General features: G+C 46.1%; 2 protein-coding genes across 2 annotated transcripts; one reads left to right on the top strand and one right to left on the bottom strand.

The window, feature by feature from the left end:
* Window positions 1-1966: 1966 nt before the first annotated feature.
* On the top strand, window positions 1967-6718 carry LOC120640685 (eukaryotic translation initiation factor 3 subunit H-like). The gene is made up of 12 exons (XM_039916585.1): window positions 1967-2165; window positions 2270-2367; window positions 2610-2726; window positions 2843-2946; window positions 3734-3800; window positions 4214-4347; window positions 4433-4481; window positions 4558-4629; window positions 4730-4831; window positions 4925-4992; window positions 5168-5320; window positions 6392-6718. The coding sequence occupies exons 1-12, from the start codon at window positions 2156-2158 to the stop codon at window positions 6447-6449; spliced, it is 1032 nt and encodes a 343-aa protein (XP_039772519.1). The 5' UTR covers window positions 1967-2155; the 3' UTR covers window positions 6450-6718.
* On the bottom strand, window positions 6613-8164 carry LOC120640065 (cytochrome P450 76M5-like). Its single transcript, XM_039915957.1, has 2 exons — window positions 7302-8164; window positions 6613-7045 (listed from the first exon to the last, which is right to left on the bottom strand). The coding sequence occupies exons 1-2, from the start codon at window positions 8162-8164 to the stop codon at window positions 6613-6615; spliced, it is 1296 nt and encodes a 431-aa protein (XP_039771891.1).
* Window positions 8165-12293: the final 4129 nt, after the last annotated feature.

Below are 12293 nucleotides of genomic sequence, written 5' to 3'. Positions count from 1 at the left end.
ATCCTAAGATCAATGGAGTAATCACTCAATTACTAACGAGCGAGCAACAAAAAAGAAATCAGGAGGATGTAAGGATTCGTAAAAACCAACCGATTGCACGTCGCACGGCAGGATAGCAAGGCGCGAGCCGCGAGGCAACCTGAGCTCGGACAGGGCACGCGCGGTGGCGCGAGCGTGGGCCGCGACTCTTTGCCTGTCTGTTTTGCTGTTGCTGGGCCGACGATAGGGCTGGTCCATGGTGAAAAGAATTGGACTAGGAAGGTTTCAAGAGGATATAAGATGTCTTTTGGGCCCTAGGCCCAAATGCGCACCTGCACCCAAACTCCAAAAAAAAAAAATACACATGCAATAAATTATGCAAAAGTCTATTTGTAAAATCCAGATGTAAATCTTATACACTTGGAATAAATATTGCATGCAGCAGCAGCAACAACAATAATAATACAAGTACACGGTGAAGGAACAAGATGGGATGAAAAAAACATTCAGCTGCAAAAGTTTGAGCATGAGTATAAATGGCCATGCAGCCCGAGCCCGATAGCCCGGTCGGAGGCCCTTTTTTTAGCCCGGCCCAAGCACGGCCCGGCTCGGTGACCTACGAGCCCGGACTGGCACAAGCCCAGTGGAGCAGGCCGTGTTTGGGCCTCACCTCAGGCACGAGGCCCGCCACGGGTACGGCCCGCTCAAAACGGTCGGCCCGTCGGCGGCCCGATGCTCCCAACGGCTCCCCCAACCCAGCATCGGCCCAGCCCACGAATCCGAGCCCCTCATATAAAACTACTGTGCCCCTCCCACAAACCCTAACCAGCAAACCCTAAAATTGCCCACCCCGGCCGCCGCTCACTCCACTCGGCTCTCGCCTCTCGGGTCTGTCGGCGACGGCATGCTGCCAGAGGCCGGCGCCAAGAGGCTGCGACCGGAGGACCTGCTCGACCTGCTCGACGATGATGCTGATGCGGCCGTCGCCGGCGATCTGGCGTCCATCATGCAGAGCCTCGAGGAGATAGGGAGCTTCGATGAGGTCGCCGCCGCCGCCGGCGCACCAATCGGAGCTGGGGTTCCTGCTCGAGGCCTCAGAAGACGAGCTAGGGCTGCCGCTGGTCGGCGGAGGAGGCCGGCGTCGCCGGGGCGCCGGACGTGTCCGTCGAACTCGACGGCCAGATCTGGGGTTTCGAGGACGAGATCGACGGCGGCTTCGGGCCATGGGCTAGCACGACCCGTGATTTGGGCCGTGCTTCACAGGCCGGCACGGCACAAAAAAATCGGCCTAGGCACGAAGCCCACGCGTCACGGCCCATGATGCCCGTCGGCCTATGATGGCCTGACCACTTTCGGGCCGTGCCGGCCCGACGTCGTGTCGGGCCGTGTCGAGCTGGCCCGTTGGCCATCTGTAAGCATGGGAAAAGAGAATTGAACCTCCACCGAAAAACTATTTTATTAAATAATTAGAGAAGAGGGAGGGGGTGGTTGGAAAGACTGAAAATATTTCTATAGACTACATTTAGGATTAGATTGAGAGGATTTCTACCGGCTTCAATTTCACTTACTTTTTAATAAATTAAGGTATAGTAGCGCGAAACCATTTCACAAACCGAGATAAAATAACTATAAACCAGATGACAATGATTGAGGCGTTTCTTTCACTCTGTTCGCTTCATCTTCGCTGCATCCAGCCAACAGTATTTCTCTCACACATAAAACCAGCACCAGCCAGCCAGCAATACTTTTCTCTCACAAAAAATCAGCACCAGCCACTAGCGCCAGCCAGCCGAACACAGTCTATATTTAGCCAAGGTAACCACTACAATTTGTAAAAAAATGCATTGTTATGTCAGTTTAAACTTTGTAAGGTTGATTAAGCCGAATATTTTAGTTCTTACTTATGATTTTTTTATATTTATTTTGCGCGCTCACAGCATAGTCCTAATAAAAAACCGTTAATAAAGCATAAAGAAAAATTACAACGGCAGGAGTGCATCCCCGCCGCACATCAATCGGTCTCGCACGACTCTGCTCTCCCGCAGCCAAAAAAACCCTAGACTCCCCGGCCGCCGCTTCTCCTTCCCCTCCCCCCAGCTCGCGCCGTCCTCCCAAGCGCCCTCGCCTCGCCTGCTCGCCGCCGCCGCCGCCGTCGAGCACCGATCAATCAGCAGCCATGGCGAATCGTAAGAGGCTCCCGAACCCTATCCTTTGCCCCGCTCTCATCGTCTCGTCCGATTCGCATCCCATCTCGCGCTCTAACCCTGGGGTTTGGCTGGCTGGTCTGCAGCAGCGGCGCCGGGAGGAGCGAGGTCGTTCCTGCAGGCCGTGTCGAAGGTCACCGAGGAGGCGCCGACGCCGCTCCGCGTCGTCCAGATGGAAGGCCTGGTGAGAATTGCTGCCGAACCCAATCCGGTTTGCTGTTTGCTCGTTCAATTCGGTAGTTAGAGCGCTGAGATTTGAGGAGCTAGGGCATGCTCGGGGGATGGATCTGTTTGTGTGGAGTCTGTTTCGATCCCATGTATTAGAAATTTTTCCCATAATGACAAGATTTTTTCTTTCTAATGTTAATTTCACAAACATAGGGTAAATTTGTAGTCACAGTCACGCTGTTTTGCTCTTTTACACAGGCCGTACTGAAGATCATTAAGCACTGTGAGGAGTTTGCGCCTGCTCTGGTTACAGGTCAACTTCTTGGTTTGGATGTTGGCAGCGTGCTCGAAGTGACAAACTGTTTCCCCTTCCCTGTGAGTCTTTAACATTCTTAGCAGTTGCATGTGTATTCCTCTGCTGTGACATTCTTCCGGGTGGGTTGTGTTTTATTTTCATAGGCTAATGACTGTCCTTATTATTTTTACTGCAGATCAGAGAAGAGGATGATGAAGCAGATGCTGATGGTGCAAATTACCAGCTTGAGATGATGAGATGCTTGAGAGAAGTTAATGTTGACAATAATACTATTGGATGGTAAGTTGAGCAATATCAGTTAATCCAGAAATAGTCAGTGGTGGTTTTGAGTTTTTCTAACATGCACATTGACAGAAATTGTATACTTGGCAAAATGATTGCGTGCTTGCACAACTAAAAATCTTTAGAGTATTTATGACTGATATGCTTGTCACTTATTGTTCGCCTGTAATTGATGAAAACCTTAGCTTTCTCAGCAATAAGAGTCTTTCATAATTCCTTGTATTTCACTATTTGTTGGGTATGGGCATGTAGGAGGTTTTAAACAAATTTGAGATATGTTTTCTGTGTAGGATTTTATCCTTTGAAATTTGTTCATCTAAATGCCGTTCATTTCATCGATTTATCTTTGCCTAAATCAAGTTCTCTTAGTGAAAATTGTTGGAACCTTGTACTGAAATTGACTTTTGAATATGGTCATATGTTGGAAGAACTAGTTAGTGGAAAAATGCAAATTTGTTTGTGCTGTGGGGGCGGTATGCAGGCTGCTGCTGCTGCTGTTTGTATTTTATTGAGGAACTGGCAAACGGCATTGATGGGCTCCTGTGCAGTGCATATATGCTATATTTACTCTCTTGATATATCAGCAAATGCTACTTGCTGTGTGTTAACAAATACAATCTCTAACTACTCCATGCTATCAACCACGCACTATGCAACTGTGATGTTGTTACTGCTCCGCATTTTAGGAGCTCTGCATTTTGTTTCAGATTGCTATTATGGTGGCTTCTAATGCTAATCATGTTTCTCTGTGCCAATCATTTGCACTTTTTGTCTATGCTTACAGGTATCAATCTTGCTTGCTTGGTTCTTTTCAAACCGTGGAACTGATTGAAACATTTATGAACTATCAGGTACGGCTGTACGGGCAAATAAATAAGTTGCGTTACCTATCCAGCCTTTTTCGCTGATGTTCCCCAGCTTGAGAAATTCTATTTTCACTGCTTCATTTCATTCTTTATGGTTGATTGTAACTTGATGCTTCTGACTAGTAGATTAAAGATCTATGATCCTATATTTTGCCACATCTAACCACTGTTAACATTACAAGGATTGAACAATCCTGATTTTATTGCTTATGGGACTATCTGCCACTTCTCTCATGATGGCATAGTAATGTTGACCCTGCATCTTCTCCAGTTCAATTTAGCTCTGATTGAACTTTTATGATGATTTCCCACTTGGAATGTTTCCCACTTTCTGATTATCATATGCCTTCCTATTTTCTCCTGTTTTCCATTCTGAACATTACATTTGCTTGTTGCAGGAGAGCATCAGGAGATGTGTGTGCATTGTCTATGACCCATCTAGGTCTAGTCAAGGAGTGCTAGCTCTCAAAGCCCTGAAGCTTACGGACTCATTTATGGATCTTTACCGTAACAATGGTTTAACTGGAGAGAAGTATGAACTCTTTTATCCATACACTGTCATTGTACTATTGTATATACAAGTAGTGTTTTATACAAATGTCCATTTACTGTTGCAGGTTAAGAGAGAAGAAATTGTCATGGGTTGATATTTTTGAGGAGATACCGGTACGCATTCATATATTTTCCATTTGAGTTATATGGATGTAGACCCCTTACATGCTCTGTCTTATTTGTGTCACAGATTAAAGTTTCCAACTCAGCGCTTGTTAGTGCCTTCATGAAGGAGCTAGAACCTGAGTCTCCTGTTACTCAGGTTCATATTTTTTGCCTGCAAAAACTCTTGTATGACATTTTCCCCACCTGTTCTATTAAGAGCTATTTGAGTTACATTACTTTTTTTTTTTGTATTTCAGTGTGACTTCGACAGACTTAAATTGTCTACCGCTCCCTTTATGGAAAGGAATTTGGAATTCCTAATTGGCTGCATGGATGATCTTTCATCAGAGCAGAACAAGGTATTATTTTATTTTTGACAAAAGAGCTTCTCCATAATTTATCCAAGTCTTTATAATCTATTTGTTTGACTGAGTGCCTTTCTCGCAATTCAGTTCCAATATTATTACCGTAACCTCTCAAGACAGCAGTCACAGCAGCAGGCATGGCTTCAAAAGAGAAGGTAGGAAACTGCCTACTTTGTTGTCAATATTCACAGTACATTGTTAACTCATGCATTTATTTCATATCCTTTAGGATTTTACCATGGTAGTTTTAATGAAGTTACTTTTTTAGTTGTTTGAATGCATGTTTGTTTTTCATTCACATTGACTCCTTGGTATTTTGTGCTTGTACAGGCAAGAAAACATGGCAAGAAAAGCTGCTGGTGAGGAGCCATTGCCAGAAGAAGATCCTTCCAACCCTATTTTCAAGCCCATTCCTGAGCCATCACGATTGGAAGGCTATCTTGTTACCAATCAGATCTCCAGTTACTGCAACCATATCAATGGGTATATATTCTATTACATTTACACCTGCCTTTAGTGAGTTTCATAGCTCTTGCATGTTTCTATTGTACTGGAGTAATCATTGTTAGATGTATGAATCTTCTAGTGATATGATTTTCACAACCCAATTTTGGCCCAATTTTTCTTCCATTTACAGTCATCATCTAACAAAAGTTTGCTCTTAGGTCCTCCACAGTGTGTGGCTTAAGTGGTGCCCAAAATAGAGAGAGAAGAAATTGGCACTACTCCCACCACTGCGGCCACCGATGCTTGTGCTAGAAAAACTAGGAGCGGTGCAAGTAGATTCACCGATGCTATCTCTTAAAAAATTATTTCTTTGATTCGCATGGCATAGGAAAGAACAGCAAACGGCAAGACTCATTGGCAGTTATGTGGGTCCTACTAGTGATGCTTGTATCGCTGCCCACTGCAACTCTTGAGGAGTGATGCTCACTTTTGGCTGTGGGACCCCATTTTTTTACAGGCTTCACTCCACACTGTGGAGGGCCTTAGCATCCCTCCTATTTAAGGAAAAAAATGCTCTTAGAAGTTTGGTCTATTCCTCTTATATTTAAACAGTATATGTTATACAAAGTTTCCAAATGCCACCTGTTTTTTTCTTTGTCCGACTTACCCCATATCTTACAATCTGCATTCTAAATGATCCACGTCTTAACAAAATAGTTTGCACGTTCCTTCAGTAGTTGATGTCGATGAGCTAAATGTACCATGCTTTGTTTGATAATATACAGGGATGAGATGTTTCATTCTCATCTGAATTGGAGTTTCGTTCTGTAGTTTATTTTGCATAAATGGTTATAAATGTAAAAACTATAATGACTTGGTGGGTTGATTATTTCATTTTTAGTAGCATAAAGCGGTGCATTTTCTTCACCTCGCTTATGTCAATAGTGTTTTATACTAACAAATGAGACATTTTCCACCGAGAAGGGGTTTGCACTGATAATTTTGCCTTGAGATGTTTCCCTTCTGTCCATCCCTAAAACAGATAGTAAAAATTTCATGAGCTTCATACTGCACTCTTATTGATTGTCACTTGTGTCACAATGGCAGGGTTGCTGGTCAGAATTTCAACAGGCTATACCTGATGAAGGCCCTGCATGAGGACTAGAAGACTGGGATATGAGTGGAAGCTGTTGTTAGATTTAACTTGTGCCACTGCTTAAAATCACAATTTTGCGATGTACCTGACATGAGCGTGCCAGTCTTATATTTCTGCATATTTCCATGACGCCAGATGGATAGCTTCCAGTGAGATGCACTTCCGCGATGTATCAGTATTCTGTATTATTTCTGAAATGGGCAGGCTCACTACTGTTAGTCAATGTAGTTGCATCTGATCGCGTTGCCATAGTAATTCTGGGATGCACAGTTTCATCATCAGTTGATATGCAGGTGCCGATGGCCCAGAGGTTGACGAGGACGCAGGTGCCGGCCGCCACGGGGAACCCTCCCAACGAGACGCCGCCGCTCGCGGCCACCTCCCGCGTCACCACCGGCACCGCCGGGTGCAGCCGCAGCGTCTCCTTCACCACGGCGTGGAGGTACGGGAGGCTGCCGAGGTCGCCCTCCTCCACGAATTCCTTGGCCCCCAGGCTCGCCGCGATCTCCGCGCGCAGCCTCTCCATTGTCCGGGCGCCGGAGCAGGTGCGCCATGGCCCATTCCGCGGTGATGTTGCTCGTCTCACTCGCGCCGATGAACATGTCCTGATTTAATGTGACGGAAATTGTATCACAAACAAAGCTCACTACTGGGAAGTGGGAACATGAAAACATGAAATAATAAGATGATTTGTTCAGAGTTCATCATGCGGCGCATGATGAATTCGATGATGAATTGATGATCATTAGTAGCAATGTAGCATGCCCAAGCCGCAGACCGTGAAGAGGTTGGCGATGTCTGATCGGGTGAGTTGCGACTTGGCGTGGCACTCGAGGACGGCGTCCCAGCATGTCGCCGTGCCTCTCGCCGCCGGCTAGCCGGCGGTCAATGACCCCGTGGAACAGCTCGTAGAGTTGCGCCAGGTTCCTGGAGGTGCGGCGGCGGGAGCCGAAGAGGTCGAGCGGCGCGAGGAACGGGAAGGCGTCGGGCACGTTAGGTTTCGCCCACTCCTCGAAGAGCGCCCCCACGACGCGCTCGAACACGCCGGACTGCAGGTTGCCAGCGCCGCCGACCACGTCCTCGGAGAAGAGGATGTTGGATATGACATTGTTCGCCGCGGCGAACACGGCCTCGCCGACCCTGACCGGCCGGCCCGAGCGCGCCCTCAGGCGCGCGGCGAGCCGGCACGCGTGGCGGTCCCGGACGCGCCGCGTCGCGGCGGGGCCCCTGGTGGAGGTGAGGAAGGCGCCCACCGTGGCGCGGTGCCGCTTCCATCGCGGGTCGGAGCTCGGGACGAAGGCCATGGACCCGGCGCCGTAGCCCAGGGCGCGCACGCTGTCGGGCACGAACCGCGCCGCCAGCGCGGCCTCCTTCTCGGCGAGGGCCTCGCGGGCCAGCGCCGGGGACGACAGCACCACGAAGGTGCAGGTCCTGCCGGGCCGGAAGGAGAAGATGGGGCCGTAGGTCCCGGCGAGGCGCGCGAGCGCGCGGTGCGGGTTGCGGCGGAGCAGCCCGAAGAAGGTGACGGCGTTGCCTATCAGCGGCAGCCCGGCGGGGCCTGGTGGCGCCGCCGGGAGAGATGAACGGCATGACTGCGTTGTCTGGTTGGGCTTTCGACGCCGGAGCAGGACGTATGCCACATGAATGGCGGCCAGCGCTGCTAGCACCACCACCACAATGCATGGCAGCAGCAGCAGCAGCTGCAGCATGGAGATGAGCCCCATCCCTAGCCCCTTCCCTCTTGGGCGTCTGTGATGGTGAGAGAGGGTCGAGGCTGCCATGCCAACCAAATTAATAGACTATTTATACATTCGGAAAAACTAAATCTATCTATTATCTTATTATTTAGTCAACCAGCGGAGCTTCCACATTTGCTCTCAAGACTTAGAAATTTCCACGTTAATAGAAGAAAATAAGAGAAATTTAAATTACCTACCACTGCTATTATAGTAAAATTAGTAATAAATACCCCTTATCGAGAAAATAAGAGAAATTTAAATTAATCACCACTGCCATTATAATAAAATTAGTCAAAAGTACCTCTTATCTTATTAGCCAGGCTCACCGCAACTAATGTAATTATTATCTTATTATTTGGCCAACAAACGGAGCCTCCACGTCCGATCTCAAGGCCTAGAAATTCCACGTTAATAGAAGAAAATAAGAGAAATTTAAATTACTCACCACTGTCATTATAATAAAATTAGTCAAAAATACCCCTTATCTTATTAGCCATGCTCATCGCAACCAATGTAATTATTATCTTATTATTTGGCAACAAACGGAGCCTCCACATTTGCTCTCAAGACCTAGAAATTTCAACATTAATTGGAGAAAATAACAGAAATTTAAATTACCCACCACTCCCAATATAATAAAATTAGTCAAAAATACCCCTTATCCCTTAATGAGAAAATAAAAGAAATTTAAATTACCCACCACTACCATTATAATAAAGTTAGTAAAAAATACCCCTTATCTTATTAGCCAGGCTCACCGCAACCAATATACGTAATGTGCGGCACATGAATACATTAATCATAGATCTAAACAGAATCTATACGAGGAAAGCTGGTTGACGTCATCATCACGTTTTCATAAATAAGACAGATTTACTTTTTTTTAAAAAAAATCAACGTTTAAAATCGCGGGCTATAGAATTTATCGGGAGCTTGGCCAAAACGCTATTTAGCCGCTATAGCGGCGCTATTCGGCGCTATAGAGCGCTATAGGGCGCTAATGAGCATCGCGACAGCTACGTCTGGCCGCTATAGCGGCGCTATTTTGACGCTATAGCGCGCTATTTTTTACAATGTGGCTCGCCTCTACGATCTCTACACCTCGCCGGAGATCTTCAAACCATTGAACATCAGATTGCTCGAAGTTCTTGGCCTCTCCATGTGCTGCGGTGTCAGCGTAACAAAACCCCCCTACAAAGGTACTCTCATGCTTGCATTTTCGTCCATAGGTCATCATGAATATATGGGGATGAGTTAAGTAATAAAATTTATTAAAGCAAAGCATCTTTGTCGATGAAACTCTAATATTCAGTGAACGATCTGTGCAAGGCGGCATCAGCCAGAGTAGCTACAATTAATTATATCAGGCAGCAACAGAGTTAATGCTATATTTTTTTGTTTTAACTTTATAGTAGGCAAATTTATTAATACTACATATTTGTCCTTTAGTTGTTAGATCACTCCGTAAGCTATTATCACACTTCCATGCAAATTTGTTTCATGAATAAATTTGCAAAAATAATTATTAAAATATCATGTATTTTCAACTAATATGATTTTGCAGCTAATATATATGGTTTCTTTTCAAGTAGAGTATTGATGATATGACATACACAAAATTGAGTGATCTTACAACTAAAGGACAAATGTGAAGCATTAAAGTGAAAGTTAACAGAGTTTGGGATTCAATCAACAAGAGACCTGATGAATTTATAAGCATGGATATCATTTTAATGGACGAACATGTAATTTTTTTTACCAATTTATTTTTTGTTTGTATATATTATCCTGATTTTGCTTAATTATTGTATCTTTGAACAGAATGATACAATCCATTCTACTATATGGAAAGGACTATTAAATACTTACATGCCACAAATAAATGAGGATTCTATATATGTTTTTAATAACTTTAAAGTAGAAGGATCCATTAGGTATCTGTAGGGTCGAGATGGCGGACTAGGGGGGTGAATAGTCCTTTCTAAAACTAATTGTGCCGGCTAACCGAAACTTATGCGGAATTGAAACTATTCACTTAGCCAAGACTTCACCCCTCTAACTATGACTCTAAGGCACCTCTAAAAAGATCCTACACAAAGCAAATAGAGTGCCAAGCTAGCAAAAGCTCTCCTAACAATTCTAATGCCAAGCCACACAAGCCTAAGCACTAGTACTTCACAAACAAGGGGAGCTCCTACACAATTCTAATGAGCAAAAGCACAAAGCCAAACCTAAGCTCACTAGATGCTCAAGGACAAGGATACACAATCGAAATCCAAGAGCTCAACTTGCTTAGCTACACTAACTAAGCAAGAGCAACTAATTAAGCTACACAAGCTAACTAGTTACACTAGGATCTCTACTTCTAGCTACACAAGCAAGAAGATGATTAGCAAGCTACACAAGCTATCACTAGAGAGCAACTACACAAGCACAAAGTATATATGAGTGTAAATACAAGGCTTGTGATTTGGAGAATGCAAACCACCGAGAAGAGATGAACACGTTGACACGGTGATTTTTATTCTGAGGTTCACTTGGTTGCCACCAAACTAATCCCCGTTGAGACAAGCTCCAAGGTTGCCGCCGATCCTCTTGCTAGTGGTGACTCTCAAGTCACACTCTCCCATGTGGAGTGCTCACACCGAGCTCTAGCACATGATCCGGCCAGACCACTTGTTGCTCTTCACGTCTCGCTCAACTAGAGTTGCTCTTCGCGGCTCCCGCGGGGTGAGCACAATACCCCTCACAATTACTTCTCCGGAGCACCGCACAATCTTCTTGCGGGCTTCATGACGGAGACACGCCACCAAGCCGTCTAGGAGGTGGCAACCTCCAAGAGTAACAAGCACCACGAGCTTGCAACTCGATCACCTAGTGCCACACTCTTGCAATCTCTCAATGCAACGCACTAGAATCGCTCTCTCACTTAGCGAATATGATTAGCACTAACCACAAGTGAGCTGGAGGGCTCTCAAGCACTCTCACACATGGACACCAAGTCCCCAAGGTGCTCAGCAACCTCAAATGGCCGGCAACACCCTCTATTTATAGAGGGAGGCCCCAAACTAGCCGTTACACTCAAATCCCGTGAAAACAGAGGTTTCGCGGACTGTCCGCCTCACAGAGACCGGACCGTCCGCCATTCAAAACCAACGGCTAGAAACACAATGATTACGTGACAGAGTCGACCGTTAGAGCCCTTCGCAGACTGTCCGCGACCTAGGGGCGGACCGTCCGCCGTTCAGATACTCCGAACACTTAGAGAGACAGCGTCTCTGGGCAAACTGAAAGTTGAGTGGCGGACCGTCCGCCCTTCACTTCGTGCAAACCACCAGAACCTACAAGGTTTCTGTCCCAGAAATTTCAGTAGGAGGTGGACCGTCCGCCCCCAAAATCCGGACCGTCCACAGTACAATTTGGACACCCAAGAAAGAACTACCAAGTTTCTACGCCCGTTTCAGGTTTTAAAGGCGGACCGTCCGCCCCAAGGACCGGACGGTCCGCGGTTCATTTTGGACCACCATCCAGAGCCAAGAATGGTTCTGTTCGAGCTCAAACGAGACAACGACGGACCGTCCTCCCCCCAGGGGCGGACCGTCCTCAAGTACATTTCCAGCAAAAATGTACCTCGGTAAAACGGCCATAACTCTGAGCTCCGATGTCCAAAATAGGTGATTTTGGACTCTATGGAAAGCTAATTCAGAGGGCTACACAAATCAACTGAATACTTGATCCAAAACACAATGGATCAAAGCAGTATTCTACTCCAAGAGACGACCTAGTTTCCGGAGAACATCGAAAAACCTTTCTTGCTTCTCAAAGTTGATCAACATCAACTCCAACACCTTCTCCTTTGCAAATGTGCCAACAACACCAAGTGAAAAACACCATGTGCATATGTGTTAGCATTTTCACAATCATTTTCAAAGGATTTTCACTTGATCTCACCATGCCACTCGATCCTAGCAACATCGCAATGTTAGATCGCTCAAGTGGCACTAGATGACCGATATGCAAACAAGTTTGCCCCTCTTGATAGCACGGCCATCTATCCTAAATCCGGTCATGCACTTCTCTACACAACCTTTGACTGGTGAAATGAAATGCCCTA

Source organism: Panicum virgatum, chromosome 7K (genome assembly GCF_016808335.1).
Source record: "Panicum virgatum strain AP13 chromosome 7K, P.virgatum_v5, whole genome shotgun sequence".
In the NCBI taxonomy this organism is placed as follows: domain Eukaryota; kingdom Viridiplantae; phylum Streptophyta; class Magnoliopsida; order Poales; family Poaceae; genus Panicum; species Panicum virgatum.
This window is presented reverse-complemented; position numbering and strand designations above follow the sequence as displayed.